The sequence below is a fragment of the Capsicum annuum genome, unplaced genomic scaffold, assembly GCF_002878395.1.
Source record: "Capsicum annuum cultivar UCD-10X-F1 unplaced genomic scaffold, UCD10Xv1.1 ctg83355, whole genome shotgun sequence".
NCBI lineage: Eukaryota > Viridiplantae > Streptophyta > Magnoliopsida > Solanales > Solanaceae > Capsicum > Capsicum annuum.
In genome coordinates, this window is record NW_025894220.1 from 441,476 (window position 1) to 462,372 (window position 20,897).

At 35.2% G+C, this 20,897-nt stretch overlaps 2 protein-coding genes across 2 annotated transcripts; one reads left to right on the forward strand and one right to left on the reverse strand.

The window, feature by feature from the left end:
* The first annotated feature begins 6,588 nt into the window (after nt 1-6,588).
* On the forward strand, nt 6,589-12,038 carry LOC124895633 (protein root UVB sensitive 4-like). Its single transcript, XM_047406071.1, has 10 exons — nt 6,589-7,309; nt 8,351-8,497; nt 8,744-8,890; nt 9,706-9,768; nt 9,872-9,948; nt 10,393-10,498; nt 10,694-10,796; nt 10,893-11,044; nt 11,149-11,214; nt 11,425-12,038. Exons 1-10 carry the CDS (start codon nt 6,809-6,811, stop codon nt 11,629-11,631), a joined length of 1,569 nt encoding a protein of 522 aa, XP_047262027.1. The 5' UTR covers nt 6,589-6,808; the 3' UTR covers nt 11,632-12,038.
* Nucleotides 12,039-12,357: 319 nt separating this feature from the next.
* On the reverse strand, nt 12,358-15,229 carry LOC124895634. Its single transcript, XM_047406072.1, has 5 exons — nt 14,933-15,229; nt 14,803-14,855; nt 13,063-13,239; nt 12,891-12,968; nt 12,358-12,808 (listed from the first exon to the last, which is right to left on the reverse strand). The coding sequence occupies exons 1-5, from the start codon at nt 14,990-14,992 to the stop codon at nt 12,643-12,645; spliced, it is 534 nt and encodes a 177-aa protein (XP_047262028.1). The 5' UTR covers nt 14,993-15,229; the 3' UTR covers nt 12,358-12,642.
* Nucleotides 15,230-20,897: the final 5,668 nt, after the last annotated feature.

The window sequence follows — 20,897 nt, forward strand, 5'->3', positions numbered from 1 at the left end:
AAAAAATATTTTCTAGGAAAACAAATTGCTTCTTACTTATTTTCTTGTGTTTTGCAAATAGAAAAATATTTTCGAAAAACATTTGTATATATTTACCACAAAAGAATTAGAATGAATAAGATAAGGGCATGAGGTAAGAAAAAATTATTAATTTTTTTTAAAAAAAATATTTGAGGGTGTGGGTTGTGGAGTGGGGGGCGGGGTAGGGATAGGGATTTTGAACTTTTTAAAGAAAATAAATTTTAAAAATTATATTTCTTTTTGTATGTGGGGGCGGGGGGCTAGGGGTGTGCATCAGTCGATTCAGTTTATCGGTTTTTGAATTTTAAATATTTTAAACCAATAAGATATTTTTTATCGGTTTATCGGTGTTTAGTCCTTAACGGTTCTTTTTCGATTTAATTGATAAGAAAATACTCATAAAATTGAAAAAGTAGTAACTAACATAAAAAGAAATCGAATCTTAATTGCAACTAAAATCCTGCATGGTGGGTTTTAATTTACAAAAATCTTCAAATTTGAACTAAATGTTAGTCAGGAGGAATTAAGAGTTTGTATAATTGAAATAATATGTTTGTTAATTTGTAGAAGTAAAAAAGAGATTAAGATATATATATATATGTGTGTGTGTGTGTGTGAAATATTAATTTAGTATTTTCTTATTGGGTTATCGATTTACCCAATAACCTAATAAGAAAAATCGAAATCGAACCAATAACTCAATAATTTTTTTATAAAATAATTAAAAATTCTTAACCCAAAATATTTTTATTGGTTCGGTTTATTGGTTGGTTCAATTTTTGCACATCCCTAGAGGGGACAATCCGATAGGGGATGGGGGGTGGGGTAAGCTTTAAAAAAATATTGGTGTTGGAATGGGGTTTGGTAGGTGATGGGGTAGGGATAGGAGTAGGGGTGAGTGAGGGTGGGTAAGAAAAAAGCTCTCAATTTTTTTGGGTAGGGGTCGGGTCGGGTAGGAGGTGGGATAAGAAAAAAATTAAAAATAGGTTGAAGGGTAAAATAGGATTATAAAATATTAAGTAATGACATAATTGAAAAAAATAAGTAAATCATGAGATATCACTAAATCGGTGGTGACAATGTGATGGTTTTCATGGTTACTAACTCATGAAATTAAGCCATAACATACCATATATTTTAAGAAACAATTAAAACAAAAATGATTTTGTTTGTAATCATACTATATCATACCATGAAAAATCACCATCGAAACAGTGTATAAAAGTATATTTCATTGAAGAAATTTTACAAACACCTAGTTGGATGTGTCAAAACACTTAGCCGCTAGCAGAAAACACCCTATTCTAACATGCTATAAGGATTAAAAGGAAGACATAAGAAATGAGTAGGAAAATTAGGGAATATTGAAACTTTTGAAGAAATGCACGATTAATTAGGAAGATCAAATGAAGAGGGGAAACTAATATATACACACTAAGAATTAGCTCAAATGAAGAAACATAACAAGATCAATAAAAATTACAGTTACAAAATTCAGCGAATGGAGAAGGATGATACCCAAGTTGGATAACAGAGCAAAAAGAATAAGCTCCATAAAAATGTGGCAGGGCATGGATAAAAGATTCGCACTTGTAGAAGTAAGAAATTTACAACTCTCTAAGCAGGTAAAAGTTAGTGACATTACCAAAATATCCCTTAAGTAAGCTGCCCCTAAGCTCATCAACAATCGCTCTTCTACTTTTAGAGTAAAAAAACATACTTTCTCCGTCTCATTTATGTGTTGTCATTTTCTTTTTTATTTGTCTATAAAAGAATGTCATATTTTCTTATTTGACAACTATTTAATAGCATCATCCCCATTTTATCCTTATTGAATATCGAGAAAAGACTCAAATATGCTATCGAACTTTGTGAAAAAGCTCATATATGCTATCCGTTTAAAGTTTGGCTTATTCATGTCATTGTCGTTGCAAAAAAAGCTCATTCATGCTATTTTTTAACAGCCGAGTTTGGTGATTTTTTGGCAAAACCATTTTATACACGTGATCAACAATGATCCATCCACGTTATTAATGAAATGAGCCAAAAAAAAAATTAAGGAAAAATGTCCAAATATGCCATTGAACTATCAGAAATGGCTCATTTATGCCATCAGTTAAAAGTTTGGCTCATTCTTGACATCGCCGTTATAAAATCAGCTCATCCATATGATTACTTTTTAATTGTAGATTTTCTATAATAGCTTTGTCACGTGGTCTTTTATTAGAAGTATACGTCATTAATTAAAATAAATCAATATTAATTTCAAAATATGTTAAACCCATTAAAAAGAACCGATCCATTTAACATAATCCGACCCACATCGATTAAAGTATTTTTTCTACGACAATAATTATTTTTTTGATCAGAAAAATAGTGATTAGCGTATATCCTTTGGCTGTTTATAGTTGATTCTAAAGTTCTATCCTATATTAATTTTTTTTTAATCCTACAGTAACTGATTAGTTATAATTTCAGTGACTCTTATACTCCAAAGTTATAAAAAAAAAAAAGCCAATGAACGATTAGGACAAGCAAGAAAAAAAAAAAGGCGTACCAACGAACTTCTCCATTCTCTCATCATGAATTAGGGGAGCATACATTGTTGAAAAATCATTTGTAAATAACGGCTTAAAAGAAATCCGTATGCCAATTATTCCGTCATTTAAATGAAATAACTTATTTCATCACTATGGAATAAATGGTAGGACAAACAATCCTCGTACTAACTAATTTCAGATATATTGAAGTTAATATAGGTTTATTTTAATTAATAGCGTGGACCTCTAATAAATGGCCACGCGACAAAACTGTTTTTAAAAATCCACCATTAAAAAGTAATCGCATGAATGAGCTGACTTTATAATGGTGATGGCACGAATAAACCAAAAATTTAACTGATGGCATAAATGAGTCATTTCTGATAATTAAATGACATATTTGACCCTTTTCTCTTATTTTACGTAATGACATGGACCTCTAATAAAAGGTCACATGGCAAAATTATTTTTGAAAATCCACTGTTAAAAAGTAATGGCTTGGATGAGCTGATTTTGCAATGACGATGGCACGAATGAGCCAAATTTTTAACTGATAACATAAACGAGTCACTTGTGATAGTTCAATAACACATTTAAGTCTTTTTTCTTGAATATCACTTAATAATAAAATATAATCAAAAAGTAAATATGAAAGTGACTTTAAGAGAAACAATTTTATAAAATCGTTAATTATTTCTTAAATTTTGTGTCAGGTCAAATAGGACACATAAAATAAAATAGGACAAAAGGCGTAAATTTAAAGAACTAAATTTTTCAAGTAATACTCGAGGAGTATTTTAAATATATCCTCTTAGGGGCCGTTTGGTTTGTGGGACTAAAGTCAATAATCCCGGGATAAAATAATAATCTTGGGATAAAAATATAACTCACTCGTTTGGTTGCAAATATTTGGGATAACTTATCTCGGGACTAATAATTAGTCCCGGAAAAAGTTATCCACCCAAATGGTGGGATAACAATTCCAAAACTATTTAAGTTATCCACCCAAATGGTGGGATAACAATTCCAAAACTATTTTTCTTTGGTATTAAATTATATAATGACTAAAATACCCTCAAAATCTATGATTTCATTTCACACATCTATATATATATACTAGTATTTTAATTATGAATTTTAATAAAAGTTAAATACTTAATAATTTTGACATAAATTTTATATTTACATTAAAAACTTATTAGTAATATATAATAATTTATCAAAAAATTAATTCCAAAATTCAAAAACAGATACAATTGCCTTCCAAATTCTTAGATTATCACTTTATATACATTACTTTACTTCTTTTTTTTTTTTTATATAAAATATAAGGTATTTGTATAACAAGATAGGTTAGATTTTAATGCGAATGAATATGAAACTTATCATATAAAGTTTAAATTTTTAGATGAGATGAAAAATAAATTATAAAATTTTGTGTCTAATACTTTGTTGTTTCTACACAAGTTTTTTTATCATTTTTATTTTACTTTTCTACCAATTTACTCAAATAATTTTATCTAAAAATCCAAAAAAATAAATCTAACTACTACATGATTCATCGTTATATATGTTTTGGAGAAAGTAAAAAATTCAAACTTACAAATAAAGAGAAAAATCATATGAATCAAATAAATAATTTTTTTATATTGAGTAATGAAGAATCTAGCTAGCTATAATTTTAAAACCTTTTTCAAAACTATAGCTAATAACATTTTTCAAATGATTTTACTGATATACATATATATATACATATATATATACATATATATATATATATGTATATATGTATATGTATGTATGTATGTATATATATATATATATAACTTTACTTTACTACTATATATAAGAGAGAATGTGAGATTTTAGTAGTCCTTGCATTAATTCTTTTTTTTAATCATTTTATCCCTAATTTAAATTTTAATTTCTGTACAAATTTTCATTCATTTTTTTAAATTTGAACAATTATATGAGCTTATTAAATGCTACGATAGTGATGAGTAATGAAAAAATGATAGTGACACTATAAAAACTATTTATACAATCAAGTTCAAAATTGATGCAAAGATTTATTGTTTTTCTATTTTGTAGAAATGTTTATTAACCGTACTTTAAATTGTCATTTTTCCTAACAAATTTATCATGAACATAAATTTTTATTTTTTCTAACAAATTTATCATGGACAAGTTATTAAATTATGTTGACATTCCCTTTCTAACTTAACACATGCTTAATTATTAAATAATTTTTTTTTATATATTTAGCTAAAAATATTTGAAAATTTATTTATTTTTCAAATATAATTTGACTCTCCAAATATTAATGATACTAAATAATGAAAAAATGAGAGTAATTCTTTTTCACATTTTTTTATGATGGATTTTTTTGACAAAAATGAGATTATCAATATTTTATGGAATTTAGAACAAAATAAATAATTTAAAATAAATTATTAGAGCTTCATAAATATTTAAGAAATATCAACATAAATTTCTTAACATATATTTTTAGGAAAAAGAAACTAATAAAGTTAAAAAAAAAATTAGTAACTTTTTAATTTCTTTTGTATGATTTAATATGAAGGAAAATAATTAAGCTAAATATTGTGAAGGGTATTTTAGTAAACAAACAATATATTTTTACAAACAAGGCAAAATGACCTTCCAGAGTACTCTTGTACTATGTCAGTTTTGTAAGTTGGATACTTCTACTTACATGTTTGTCATCTGGACTCGTGAACCCACTAAAAATAATATTTTAAATGCTTTTTTGGTGAGTGTAACACACTCTCCTCACGTCTGCCACGTTATCTGCCACGTCATTTTAAAAAAAATAAAATTAAAAAAATAAAAAAAGTATAAAAAGTATTACATTAAATTCCAAGTCATTTTTAAAATGCTAAATAACAAATTAAATATTAAAATTAATTTAATTAAATAATAAAAATTTATAATTGTAGACAAATTTAAATAATCATGTTTTTATTTTTGCTCACAAATTAAACATCAAATTCATTCCAAATAATTAAAATTCTTCTCCAACTAATTTAAATTTTTAACTATAAATTCATATATACAAACATAATAAAATTTTTATTTTTAAATTTAAATATCTTTAAAAAATTCAAAAAAATTTTAATTTTTTTCAATCAAAATTCACTATCACTCACTTTCAATTCAAATTTAAATTTTAATCCAAAAAAAAAAAGATTTCAAATTTAAATTTTTATTCAAAAAAATGAAAAGAATTAAATTGAGGAAAAATTAAATAAAAAATAAAAAGTGAAGGTGGTGGGGGGACTGGAAGAGTGTTGGGGTGGGGGGTGGGGTTAGGACGGGCTGGGGTGGGGGTGGGAAAGGGCTGGACGGGTGTTGGGGTGGGGCTGTGGGTGGGGTGGGATGGGGCTGGGTGGGGACGGGCTGGGGTGGGGAAGGAAAAAAAAATATTTTTTTAAAATTTTTAAAAATATTTTAAAATTTTAAAAAAATATATTTTAAAATTTTTAAAATATTTTAAAATTATTTTTAAATTTTTAAAAATATTTTTAAATTAAAACATGAAGCAAAAAAAGGATCCTTTTTATTTTTTTAAAATTTTAATATTTTTAAAATTATTTTAATGTAAAATTGATCAAAAATTGACCTGCGTTGCACCCAAGGCGAGTGGCTATACTCTCTTTGTCCTAACCACCATTTCAATGCTACATAGGTAAGGTCAACGGTTAAATAGTGTAAAATATTATTTTTTAATAGGTTCAAGGGTTCCGATGACAAACATGTAAGTAGAAGTATCCAGCTTACAAAATCGATATAATACAGGAATTTAGAAGGTCATTTTGGCTACAAACAATGCACTACATATTATTTTTAATATCACAAATTAAACAATCATTAAAAAATAATATCAGATAACTTATCCCAGAACAACTACTCCCAACATAACTTATCCCAATAAAATTAATCCGGATATAACTTATTTTCAAACCAAATAAGCCCTTTTAAGGGACTAGTTTTGTCATTTTCTCGCGAAAGTGCAAATGACCTTTTTTTTTTCGTCCATTAGGTTCCGGCGCAAAATTTGAGCTTTCGGAAAAATAAGCATGTTTAGCAAGGGAATATCTGAACCCTGACATTTCCCGGCTAAAAAGTGGATTGTCACCGCCGTACATATTCTTTCTTCAACTTCTAACTTAGTCTTCCACAGAAAAAATCGAAAGGAGTTTTATTGATAATTCTAGCAAAATTTCATGCAATCCAATTTGTGCTGCGCCCGTTCTTGTTTCTCATGGAATCCAGAAAAAACCAAAATCGTCCTACACAACTTTGAACTACAACAAGGCCTACTAAATAATCCATCTCCCAAGCCCAAAATAGACAAGCTCAAAACCTCAATTAATTTTCTGAAGACCTCATTAAGCTTTGGAGAAGATAAGTTGAACAAGCAACAAGAAGAAGAAACTACTGTGCCTTTTTATCTTCCAGTTTCGGTTCGCAATTCAAATAGTCATTTTAGGTATATTTGGGATGGCAAAGACTTAAAGTTAGTCTCTGTTGATGGCAATGCCTTATCTATATCCGATTTAGACTCTAATTTTGAAGATACTCTTCAAAAGTTGGTCAGAATTTGTATTTCGGCAATAAGAAATTTCTTTCTTCCGAGAGAAGTTAGTCGTAATTATCTTGAATACGTCAAGTGGAAGTTTGTTCATCGCGTTTCCAGTTCTGCTCTCCAAGTTCTCGCCACCCAGGTACGCCTTCTTTTTTTTTTCTTTGGTGTTTCAGCTATTAACTAGTTATTTTTGGTATTCAATTTTCATATTCTGTATATTGAGCTTATAAATTGTTGTATATGGTGAAAAGTTACAATTTTGTATCCAATCTGTATTTCAGCTATCAAACTTGTAAATTATTCGTAGATAGTTTTAAAGTTGGAATTTTGATGTTGAATCTTCATATTTCAATTTCTACAACATACTCAATGTAGTACCACAAAGTAGGGATCTGGGGATGGTAGAGTAGTGTACACAGACCTTACCCACCCTACCTCAAAGATAGATTGAGAGACTGTTTCCGATAGATCTTTGACTCAAGGAAAAACAATATAAAGCTGTACTGAACAAGAAGTAACCAAAGTACAAGAAATAATAGATGATAAAAACAGTAACAATAACAATAACAATAAATAGTAACAGAATAGAACTACAACAAAACAAAATGATAATCGAGGCACAAGGAACACCAAATAGTAACAAAAATCGAAGGAAAAGAAACTACATGGGCAATACTACAACCACTAATATAAATGGATAATAAGACAACTCATTGCTTACTACTGACCTTCTACTCTAATCCATGTCCTCCACACCCTCCTATCTATCTACTATTGGACTTCCTACAATGTCAGATTTCGACTACTTGTAAATTGTTGGTGAATGGTAATAAATTTTGATTTTGGTTTTGCACATTCATATATCAGCTATTGAACTTGTAAAACTTGTTTATTAATAGTAAAAAGTTAAAATTTCAGACTTTTAGTGTTGAGTTTGGATTCTTCCGTCGGAGCTCATGATATTTGTCTAGTGACACTGGTATAATTAGTCATTATGATCTCTATGTGGATAATTAGTCTTTTAGTAGTTCACCTGTGGAATTAGTCATTGTGATATTTATGAAGGTACCACTAGTTCATTTGACATTTGTGTATCTGCACAATGTGAGTTAGCATCTAAGGTGCAGATCACTCAAATACCTTCATTGACAATGGCTTGTGTAATCTGTTGTATATACAGGCTATGTTGCGGGCAATAGGAATTGGGCACTCCCGTTCACTTCCATTAGCCGCCGCACTAAATTGGGTCCTGAAGGATGGACTTGGACGGTTGTGCAGGTGCATCTACACTGCTAGCCTAGCATCTTCTTTTGATACCAATCTTAAGGTATAGTTTTGTAACATAAAACAACAGGGGATAATTTGTGCTAACACATCTTTTAAAGCTTGTTTTACTGATTTTTGATGATAAAAAATCATTTTTATCTTTTGAAAAATGATGCTTATATATCTTTTCTAAGAATGTTGACTGGTGTGACGGAAAAATTGTCAGTTTTTTAAACAAGATTACCTCAAGAGACTGTAAAAGGTTCATCTGCTTGTTTCTTACCTTGTTTTATGGCGTTGGCTGCAGAGAGTAAGATTCTGTACATCTGTTCTCTTCAGTTTGAGCATTGGAGTTGAATTGCTGACTCCTGTATTCCCACAATACTTTTTGATGCTTGCGTCAATTGCCAACATTGCCAAGCAAATAAGCCTTGCGTGTTATCTAGCAACTAGTGTAAGTCTCAACTACAAAACATATGATATTATATTTATATGCATGTGTAGCTATTTTGGGATCTGATCTCAAATTCTCCAGCTTTAGCTCTTTGTTATGTACTTGTTAGATGTGAGCTAGTTATTTTGACCATAAGCTGTACCTTTAACCTTATCTTGCCATTAAGCTGTTTAGTTTCGAACAATTCCACTGCAATTTGAGTATTCAACTTATGAATTGATTTCTTCAAAAAAATTTATGTAAAGGGCTATTATGATCTGAAGTGCCTTTGGCATTTTCCAAAATAGCAGGCCAATAAATATTTATATTGCACTTAGGAGGCTTTGAATCTACTATGAGGTCCCAGGTCATCTTTGGCATTATAAAGCTGATGCTGCATAATTTTGTCACTTGGTTGATTGCTTTCTGAAAGTGGAATTAGTTGAAGTTGAGTACTCTAGTTATCTAATTGTTTCTGTGAATGACCAATTCACTTTCATAAGTCTAGAGATCTTAGAGAAACAATGTCTTTTGGATTAACCGTTTTTAGCATATGTATAACAGCTGGAAGATAATTGATGCAATTATAGACCTTGAATTTCTCCTCTTAACATGCAAGTGAAATATGAAATTATCTGGGAGTAACTGCTCTTTTTTTGCCAGTTAATGTGGAAAATGGATATGTGCAGTAATTGTAGTTGAGCAAATAGCCAAGTCGCATGTTGAATTTTTAGCAATATGAATAAGCACAAGTGTCTTCTGGATTTATCAGTAACATTAACAAATTTGAGATAGATTTTTTTCTGTTCGAGAATTTACTGTTGACATGTTAACAGACTGCTGTTCATAGAAGCTTTGCAATTGCTGATAACCTTGGCGAGGTTTCTGCGAAAGGACAGGTTCTCTATAATAGTTCATCATGTCATGCTGGATCTGTGGTTTTATAATTAATTGTTCTTTCTAATTTCATTTTTCCAATCTGACTGTTGGTTTATGTTTCAGATTCAAACAGTTTGCTTTGATAATCTTGGTCTTACACTTGCCGCAACCCTGAACATACTGTCTGTTAATAGCCCAAGGTTTGTTATTTTTCCAACTTATATTTCTGAAGTATCACTGTCAGCTTATATCTATATTTTGAAGTTATTTACAGATTCTTTGCATTTGCCTTCATAAACCTATCCATTTGGTCTATCTTGTTGTGCTTGTAGTGGAACAGTTTATAAACATGGCTCCTATTATTTCCATTTTAATCTGTGATATGAGAAGTGAACAAGGCAAAAGCCTCTCTACCTCCACGAGGTAGGGTAAGGCCTACATACACACTACCCTCCCCAGACCCCACTTGTGGGATTTCATTGGGTATGTTGTTGTTGTTGATATGAGAAGTGAACATGTGATATATATCTGCTACAATTTCCTTATATAATAAGGTCCTAAAAGCAAGAATTGGTTTACACATTTTGGTGCTGCTTCTGCTAATCCCTGTAATGTTGATTCCTGACTTCTGAATGATATAAAAGATTGCAAGCAGGTCTACCATTTGTGATGTACCCAATCTTCGCAGTGCTTGACCTTTTTGGTATTTATCAAGGACTACAGCATGTGCATCTGCAGACATTAACTAAGGTTGGCCCTCGTTCTCTATGCTAAAAGCATTAGTAATCAAGTTGAATTATACTTCCTTTTTGGATACTTAACTAAGGTTATATATGCTTTAAGCAGAAGATATATAACCATGACCTACTTAACAGTCTTTATTGAATGAATGATAATCATCTTAATGTGTTGATTAGGGTGTCACTCCTTTTTACATTATTCCAGGATAGGCTTGACATCATTATAAGCACATGGATTCAACAAGGATTTGTCCCATCACCTGAAGAGGTGAGTAAAAAGGAGGGTATTGGCTTATTTTGGAGCCGAGGTAATTTCTAACTTGCAGTTTACCGTAACAAGGCTTTATTGATGCTGTTAGTGCTACTTCATTATTAGAAAAACATTCTTAATCAGCTTTAATCAGGCAGGGAGCCGTGGTCTATCAGAATTGGTTGCTTAAATCCTAGATGTTGCACAGCAAAGCTATCTGTGATGACGATGCAATCTTTGAATAGTGAAGACTTCTATTTCTTGAGTCCGGAGAGTTTGACTGGTGAATTGAAAAGGAACCAGGAGGTATGTATAGCCAAAAAGTATAAGAGAGCTGTAATCAGAGACAGACAAGCTGTTACTCTTCTGAATGTGTTTCTTAAGCACTTCTTCTTTCTTTGCAATTACAGTATGGTGTCCTACTTTCTCTGCGGGAAGGGGCAGGCACTATAGATGTGATCAGGGGCATATTGCATGTAAGATATTCTATCCATCTCGTACTCTCATAGTAGTAATTTGGAACTAATGATTTTACTTTGCAAATGAACTAAGGGATGCTGGTAAACCAATAGTTTTACTTCGAATAACATATCTAGCAACACTGGTTTTTTGCTGAGCTCTTTATGATGGTTTGTATTCGGTCAATGTTGGTGTTCTTTACTATAAGCAATTCTGGTGCTTGACAGGCAAGCTATGTCCGCAAGGGTATAGAAGCTTGTGGTAGTTCGAATGCAGTTCTCAAGCAATGGTTTAACCTGGTTGAAGATGGCAGGAGATTAACGGAACAAAACTTGAGCCTCTTTTATGAGCATATGTTGTCTTTGGGGTGGGCATGCAAGAATATTCTGTTGAGCACACAGGAGCAAGCTCGCTATAGTTTTATAGCTGACTGAGCATACAGATATCTTCTTCTGTCTATGATTGGTTTGCAAAGGGGAAGTGAATAAAGGGTCAAAGAAAGCTAAGACAAGGAGATTTTGTACTTCTGTCCATGTGTTTTGTTTGTATATAGCCAAAACTTTTGGCATCTCTCAAATGGAAAGAGATGCCTTTTACAAGCCAGTGAGTACTGGCCGGGTAAAACAGAGCAAGTGTTGTACAAAATTTTGAGTGGCTATCTGCCTTTCTCCATCATGTAGATTAATTGACTCAGGTTAAAACTGTTATCCACAGAACAGTGTTTCCTCATTAATTTTTTTCTCGAGGATTTTGTAGTCAACTCATCTAAAAACTTGATGAGTACATTTTTATTTATGAATATACATGCTCCATATGAGCTAGCCAGATTCTTTGGTGGAAATCTTTTCCTGGTGACTACTCTAACGCAAGACTGGAATTGAAACCTCTACTTAATTTGATACTCCATTGAATTAGAAGTGATCACACAATTTCTGGCAGAAACATAGCATCAAACCGTGTACCAATTTGCTCAGCTCTGGGCCATGGCACTGAAGTTGGAACTTGGAACGATACTGCAGAGTTAAGTCATTTTAAATCGCACTAATCTAATCTATAGCAGAGAATATCTTTTAGTGAATATATTTAATTATAGGTAGTCATTACTCAGCAAGCAAAAATAACAGATATAAAAGAATATCATGATCTTTTGAAGCAGTTCATAATCTTGTGCAACCACTTAACGATTCATCACTTGATTGAGGTGAGAGCTGCAGTTTGACAGAGCTGCTGTTACAGCAGTACAGCAGCTGTTACACACAAGTATTGATTCAATTGCAATATACCATCGAAAAATGTTATATTGGTTAAACCCTTTTTTTGGTTTTACCCATCCGGTGTCCAAAACTGGCACCCCCATTTAACGCCTTTACCACGGCATTTTTCTCATTGAAGCAAGCAATACAACATTAGCATCTGCTTGAGCTAAAATAAAAAATCATCAGCCATCATTTACGTAGCAGGCCAGATGTAGACAGAAGTCGCAATGCTTGACTGGAATTGTTCAGAACAGCTGATGATCTTGACACCTGCATCTTGCGTTTCTTTAAGAAGTCCAGTGAGTTCTCTAAGCATGGAGGAGGTGGTAGATCCTTCAAAATAACTGGTCCAGACCTGTCCAAGCCAACAAAAATACTGAGTAAATATGAGAGATCAAAATCATATTAGTTAAACCAGAAGAGAGCATGATGCTCACCCAGAGCTCTTGGATTTTTTCTTTTTAGAGGCAGGCTTCTTCTCATGTTCTTCCTCCGAATCTGACGAGAAAACTTTCCTGCACACGATTGAGTACCCTTTTTCAAGAACTGAGAAGTATGAGAAAAAGACAGGAGCTAAGAATACACCAAGAAATGCAACGTCGAACTTACTTCTCACGAGCTGCAAGGATTTTCACAATCTCATCAGGTAGCATTCCTCTATTGTCCATTGAATCCTGGGCATTATCAGATTCTTTTGTGTCTTCAATGCTTTCATCATTTTGTGTAGGTCGTGGAGTTAAATTTTGAGCCCATTTTCTACGACGTTCCTTCCCTTCTCGAACAACTCTACAGCAGAGCAGTCATTTAATGAAAAATGAAGCAAAGACCGGCAAAAACTATCAAATTAAACAGTGGAATTTCCCATGAATATCCTCCATAAGATGAAAAATTACAGGCAGATTTTACTAGTTTCAGGACTTAAATAATGCGTCAGCTGTCTAATGTTATATTATAACAGGCTCAAATGACCATAAGCAAATCTAAGATGCACACTACAGATATGCAAGGCAAAAAGAACTTTTCATACTTCCTCGAACCTAATACTGAATTACATTTATCCTCCAAAACCATCAGAACAGACCAGTTTAGAAAGACAAAAACATTCTAGACTGGAAACCAGTCAAGTGATGCAACACTTGTTTACTTCTCAATTTACGAAAAGCTTATACTTTCTCTTTTTCGCCCAACACTATGTTTTTGTACAGAAAAAGCAACTTTCTATAGTTCAAGCCTAAAGAGGTATGGAGCAAATAGATTTCTTTAATAACTTGTCAAGTATTTAAAAATTATCTTTTCCTCTTCATTTGTTGACAATCAAACTAATTTTTTTTTCTTTTACCCCTCCCCAGGAGCTCCAATGTTTTTGCTCCCTTGGTGACTCGAACTCACAACCTCAATGTTGGACTTGGAGGGTGCTCACCATCCCCAAAACCCCCTCTAGTCGACAATCAAACTAAATTCAGCTCTTGTCATCAGATAAATTACGCAGCCAGGCTAGAATCCAATCTGAAAATTTGAAGTTATATCAACATGTTACCGATCTCATTAACATTGGTAGGAAAAAATAAAGTCTCATATTGAATTCCAAAATTGGCAGAAAATAGTGGACTGCCAGAACTACTTCCATGAGCAAAAACGCAGTACTGATCTCTCTCAAGATACAAACCTTAAAACTTAAACTATGAAGGATCCATGATGTCAGAGGGTTCGGAACAGGGTTAAAATTTACTATGTATTTTATGGTGCACATGAACACATGATTTACCAGCAAAATTAGATATTTAAGTCAAAGGGTTCGGAACAGAGTCAAAATTACATATTTACTATGTATTTTATGGTGCACGTGAACACATGATCTACCAGCAAAATTAGATATTTAAGTCAGAGGGTTTGGAACAGGGTCAAAATTTACTATGTATTTTATGGTGCACGTGAACACATGATCTAACAGCAAAATTAGATATTTTATCTACACCTTTTCTACAATTGATCTAATATTACCTGCTGGCACCGACTTAATGGTGCACTAGGTTGAAAGTTAAAGTTATTTAACTATAGAAAAAGGATCGAATCCTACTTAATGCATTTTCTTTTCTCCTTCCTTTATAGTGTACCAATGTTTTAGAAATCTTAGATTCGCCGCAATGCCCCACTACATATCTACACCTGCTTAATTTACAGCAGGATACTTAACAAAGTTCAGCTATTTATCACACTCGGATGACTAATAAATTAACTAGTAAACTGGCATTACAGAGAAACCTAAACCGAGCTGAATTTTTAACTCCTAATTAACTTCCCTTAAAAAAAAAATCTTAGCAAAAATAAAAATGAACGAAGAGAGCATACCTAGCATTATTGTCTCTTTCAACTTTTCTAATCTCCTCATGCTTTTGAATTCCCTGCAATCAAAACCAACTAGCTCAACTATCGGAAAAGACAGTACTTTGAATTAGAGATTTTTTAGATTTAAACAAACCTGTACTGAAGTAAGTTCTTCGGGGGCATCGGAATCACTATTTTCTCCTCTTCCCGACATGTCTATTCACCAAAGTTATCGGCACTTCTGCACAGGGTTTTAGAGTTAGGGTTTTGGAGCACAAGCGAAAGGGACTCGAAACTACTTGTCAAATTATGTTTTGCCTTAACCTAATGTTTATCTAAATGTTTAACACATCCCACAAGCAACTCTTTTTTCAGCAAAAATTAAATGAAGGAAAAAGGGTCAAATGTATTCCTTTACACTAGAAAATTAGCTAAATATAATCTCTATCATATTTGACGATTAAATTTATCCTTGCTTTTATAATTTACGGTCAAATTTCTCCTCTTTTTAGAAAATTGATTAAATATATCATTCGTTATATTTTGATATCATTTACCGTCGAGATTATATTTTTGCAGTCAAATTTACTTTCGTTGTTAAGAAATTTTTTACATGTACTTTTCTTTTAACAGAAAAATCCAAATCAAAGCTAAATGATCCATTTTTCAAAAATAAAATACACCTTAATTTATACCTCTCCTCCCGTTTTATCCCAGATTCCACTTACGAAAAATATACAAACAAATACACATCTTCCTTAGCTCTCCTGGTCAAATTTTCTCAATGAACAAATATATTTCTCTTTCAACGTGCAGTGCTAGTAGGTTGTTTGCAAATGAACAAAAAGTAAAATGGAATAGGATAGCATAAAAGTATGGAATAGAGAAAATATTTATTACAAACTCTGTTTCTATTCTAAGTATGTTCAACTTTTAAAATTTGATATGTAATTCTACGTGCATCTAGATTCTAGAATTAGTGGATAAATTTTCTGAGCAAATAACATGATGAAAAAATTATGTAGATCCAAATTGTATATAAAGACATAAGAATGAATAGATGTCACGTTTGACACATAAGGAGACCTCTTAATTCAATAATCCAGAGAAATATTAATAGGCCTAATATGTTGGATTTGACCGTTAAGAGCCATTTTTCATGAGTTGTAACTGATATAGATCCATGAACTGACAAAGCAGTATATTTGTTTGAGTTTGCACTGATGTAGATTCATTTTTATGAGCTATGCAGTGATAAATATTCAGTGGCTTAATCTCGTTAGAAAAATTTGACCAGCAAAAATGAGGGAGGTTATTTGTTTGTGTTTTTTTTGTGGCTCAAGCCGGGTCGGGCGAGTTAGATTGGGGTGTGTTTTATTTTTTAAAAAGAAAATGGCCAAATACCCTATCTAACTGTCACGACCCAATTTCCTCAGGTCATGATGGCACCTACCATAACCCACCAGTAGGCAAGCCAACCCGTAATTCGAAACGGCTAGTAACGGACTACTTAATAATATAAGGAAAAAAATGCTGAATATATGAAATAAAGATCAATACATAGAAAAATCTCAAAACCTGGTGGTACCAGTAAAATAGCTTCTAATATAAAAAGAGTAATATTAAGAGAAATATACTGATACAATTTATCTCCAAATATAACTTAGATACTAGTGTGATGCCCCAAAGTTTTGGGGCCTGTCACCCGGCAAGACTGTGCGTGCCAACTAGGCCGCACCCCTGTCAGCTATACAGGCAGCATGTGCTGAAGGAATGTGCTGAAGTTGAGAATGAGGCAACGGGGAATAAAATGAGGCAACAAACATCTAGATATGTTGCATGACATGTCCTAAGAGTGCCAAGGTGATTTAAAGAGGGTTTGGTGTAAGCCCAAGGGGGTGGAGGCATGGTGAGGATCGTGTGCGGTGTTTGATGTTAGCGCCGTCCCATTTTGAGCTACAAGTGGAATCTAAGGATTTCGATTTAAAGTGTTGATATTAAGGGTACCTTATGTATGCTTATCAAATTTGGGGCCATTTGGAGTCCGCTTGGATAGGGGCTTGACTTGGCCAAGGTCCAATGACATTGTCATAATTTGCTGATTGGTTCGAAGGCCATAACTCGTTCCATGAGTATGGGAATGGGATGAAACTTTATGGAGGTGTGAAGAAAGTCAAGAGAAAGGAATAGGAAAAAACGATACCCAATTTAGAGGTCGGATGGATAGTCTAAGCCCCAGTATGATTCTCGGGCAGAATGATGTCTAGTGCCAGACATTGAGATTATTTATTTTAAGCATATATAAGGGGGGTATACATGGTGACAGCCTACCAGCCTCCCCTGGGTGTGTCGACAGATGGCCACCCCAAGTGTGCTGCCTTGAGGGACAACCTCAAGGGTCTGCCTTGGCATGTCAAAGGAATGCGCAAGGTACTCATAGGGCTCGGGAACCCTATGGGAAACACAGGGTTGGGTGGACTAGCGTTGGGAGCCCTGACAAGGCTAGAGGTTGGCTATATGAACCGACAAGCCCCGTGGGCTATCTAAGTGATTGAAGGATGCCTCCAAGCCGATAGAGCAATCGAGATACTTTCTCCAAGAGACTCGTGAGATGACTTGTGAGCTTGGCCAAGGTTCAGCCAAGCGAGCAAGGGTCTGTTGGCCTAGAAGCACGGTTATAGGGCGACGTTGTGCTATAAAAGTTAGATTCAAGTTGCGTGGGCTATGTTTGGCTATGCCATAAGACATGAGAGGGCATATAAAAGAAATACGTTTATGACTAAGTCCAAGAACTGAGGGTTGCCCTACTCGGGCGAATCAAAGGCTAAGTGCACATGAACGAGGCGATGTCAAACTTGAGGATAGGACTATGCATGCGATGGTGATGCTCAGGCCCAGACGAGGGACGAGTATGTCCGTAGCCATCCCCAAGAGCGCATATGGATGAGATCCAAGGATTAAAGGTGAGCCACAAGAGTTACTTATACGTCGGCCATGACTGGCGACATGTTGATAGAGCTGCACCAAAGGGAGAAAACCTCTAAGGCGAGCTTCTCACAGGCACATGATCGTGCTAAAGACCTGGGAAATGAGGAAGGCTGACCCATAGTTGGGGAACCATGGGCGCCGCACAGGCAAAATTGTGTGCCGCTGACACAGTGAAGAATGAGTCTGTGATAAGTGGTATCAAAGCAAGACCATTTGCATAGCAAGTGGTATCAAAATGTAAAAGTAAGAGCAGATTGTGGTTGTCATTGCAGCGATCACGTCAAAGCATAAATTGACACTCGTCGTGCTCATGAAGATCATTTGAGACGATACTACCTTGTTAAGAAAATTGGTTGTATGTTGAGATGCTTAAGTTAGCTATGTCAACCAAGGCCCATCATTTCAGAATTATGCCATGTCACAGCCGTTGATTCCACCTTCGTTTGTGTGGGTTGATTCATCTTCAAAGCATCTGAGAGTGATTGAGATATCTTCAAGGGATGACTTCAAATCAGTGGGTACTGTATACAGAGAGATTCTATAGAGGCATGTTGGGCCAACAAGTGTGGTCATCGTGCGATGTTGTTTGAGTGGAACACAAAGTTGGACAATCGGATACCTGGTGCTCAAATGTCCTTGATTGTGGGGAACCGTCTGTTCGTCAGAAACTCTGTTAGCGGTATGTTGGAAACTATGGTTAGAAGAGAGCATGGACTTGACGAGGACGTCAAGCAAGGTTGGTGGAGTGCACCAGAAACTTGTCAGTCAAATAGTTTGTTCATGCCAAGCGAAGAAACAAGGTGGTCAGCTATGAAAGAGTCTAGGCTGAGGTAGAGAAGGGGACATACCGATAAGTCGGGTGGTTAAGAGGATACGCCATGTTTGCCAGGTCGTGCAACCATGTTCCAAGAGAGTTGAAGCCGTAGACTATAAACATTGGGCTTGATCATGCTTAGATCTTGCCATGGATGCGATTAAGGCATCAAGTTTAAGTGTCCACCAAGAAGGTTGGACTTGAGCTTTGCTGGAAGACGTGGGAAGGGGTCCATCTAAGGAAGTTGGACTCAAGGTCAGAACGAAACCTAGCCATCCAATGGGCTGCGAGGAGTGGCAGGAGAGTCCCTACAAAAAAGAGCCATGCAGGATGAGTGGGTAGTGAAGCCTACAGCATGGGCAAGCAGAGCTTGCAGTTGAGAGGGTGCTATGCAAGACAAGAACCAGGCTAGTACCAAGCGGACCGTTAGGCCGCGACAACGTAAAGAAGGACCTGAGTGCAGGCTTCTTTGCCGGAAGATGGGCATTAAAGTTAGGTGAAGGTAAATCCATCAGGTGTGTGAGTGGCACGTCAAAAACCAAACCATTTCATGAAGAGGTGTTGTGCCAAAGTACTATGGGTAAGGAAAATTGCCAAAGTGGGATTAACTAAAGCGCTGAAAATGGATTGGGTTCCAAGTTCGAGGATGTGTTCTTTCCAAGAGTAGAAGAGTAGGTTGGAGGTCGCAGATGGGTGAACCAAGGGAGTTCTCGCCATAGGCTAAAGGTACGAGGGTACCCCAAACATCGAAGAACTGCGAAGGAAGAGAGAGAGTTTTGAACGAAGTGCCTAATTCACAGAGTAGTGCGCAGATGCCGACACTTTGAGATAGGAAGTACTTGCCAAAGGTACGTCCCAATGGATTGTGAGGTGCCTATGGGCAAGGAGCACATGAGATGCCAGAAGGTTTCATGGTGAAATGTGGGTTTATAAAGGTCGTTGTGAAGGATGTTGGGACAAAGTTGGTAAATTAGGCTACAGTTAATGACATCGCTCGAAGAAATGAGAAAAGGACCATGAGGGCATGGTTGGAAAAGATGCCACATCGAGGGATGCCTACCTAGCTATGATGAGCTAAAAGGTAAAAGTCTAGGAGGGAATAAAGTTGTCTGCCAGAGACAAAGGATCGAAGGGCTTGACATGCCAGAAATGGATGGGCTAGTAGGATCGTCGGGGTGAAAACAGATTCCCGAACGAGATGAAGGCCGTGAGGAGCATGGTGCGGATATGACTTAAGGTCACCGCAAAGTTAGTCACCAGAGGGTGCAGGCATGGAGACACCATCCGAGCTGAAGTGCGGAGTGCATGCTTGGATAAAACTTGGGGGAGAAGGGCAAGGGGCCTGACTCCATTTTTAAAAGGAGCTCGCAAGAGTTCCTACACACAAAGATTAGGGGGCCGCGATGTAAATCCCCAAGGGTGTAAACTTTGGGTTATCGTCGGTGTCGCATGTTATTGAGGACGATGGCTACTTCAGCTATGTGAGGGTCTGATGCCCCAAAGTTTTGGGGCCTGTCACCCAGCAAGACTGTGCGTGCCAACTAGGCCACACCCCTGTCAGCTATGCAGGTGGCATGTGCTGAAGTTGAGGATGAGGCAACAAGTATCTAGATATGTTGAATGACATGTCCTAAGAGTGCCAAGGTAATTTGAAGAGGGCTTGGTGTAAGCCCAAAGGGGTGGAGGCATGGTGAGGATCGTGTGCGATGTTCAATGTTAGCGTCGTGCCATTTTGAGCTACAAGTAGAATATAAGGATTTTGATTTAAAGTATTGATATTAAGGGGGTATGCTTACTAAATTTGGGGTCATTTGGAATCCGTTTAAATAGGGGCTTGACTTGGCCAAGGTCCAGTGGCATTGTCATAATTTGTTGATTGGTTCGAAGGCCATAACTCATTCCATGAGTATAAAAATGGGATGAAACTTCATAGAGGTGTGAAGAAAGACAAGAGAGAGGAGTAGGAATAAACGACACCCAATTTGGAGGTCGGATGGATAGTCTAAGCCCCAGTATGATTCTCGGGAAGAATGATGTCTAGTGCCAGACATTGAGATTATTTATTTTAAGCATATATAAGGGGGGTACACATGGTGACAGCCTACCAGCCTCTCCCGGGTGTGTCGACAGATGGCCACCCCAAGTGTGCTGCCTTGAGGGACAACCTCAAGGGCTTGCTTTGGCATGTCAAAGGAATGTGCAAGGTACTCATAGGGCTCGGGAATCCTATGGGCAACGCAGGGTCCGGTGGACTAGCGTTGGGCACCCCAACAAGGCTAGAGGTTGGCTATATGAACCGACAAGCCCCGCGGGCTAT

Bases quoted from the DNA above. Each gene is read 5' to 3' on its own strand.
- LOC124895633 (XM_047406071.1), top strand. From the start codon at position 6,809: ATGCAATCCAATTTGTGCTGCGCCCGTTCTTGTTTCTCATGGAATCCA. The intron at 10,499-10,693 runs GTTGGCCCTCGT...ACATTATTCCAG, and splicing joins ATCTGCAGACATTAACTAAG to GATAGGCTTGACATCATTAT. The intron at 11,215-11,424 runs GTAAGATATTCT...GGTGCTTGACAG, and splicing joins TGATCAGGGGCATATTGCAT to GCAAGCTATGTCCGCAAGGG.
- LOC124895634 (XM_047406072.1), bottom strand. From the start codon at position 14,992: ATGTCGGGAAGAGGAGAAAATAGTGATTCCGATGCCCCCGAAGAACTT. The intron at 14,856-14,932 runs GTTTGTTTAAAT...TTTTGATTGCAG, and splicing joins AAGAACTTACTTCAGTACAG to GGAATTCAAAAGCATGAGGA. The intron at 12,809-12,890 runs GTGAGCATCATG...TGGCTTGGACAG, and splicing joins AAAAAATCCAAGAGCTCTGG to GTCTGGACCAGTTATTTTGA.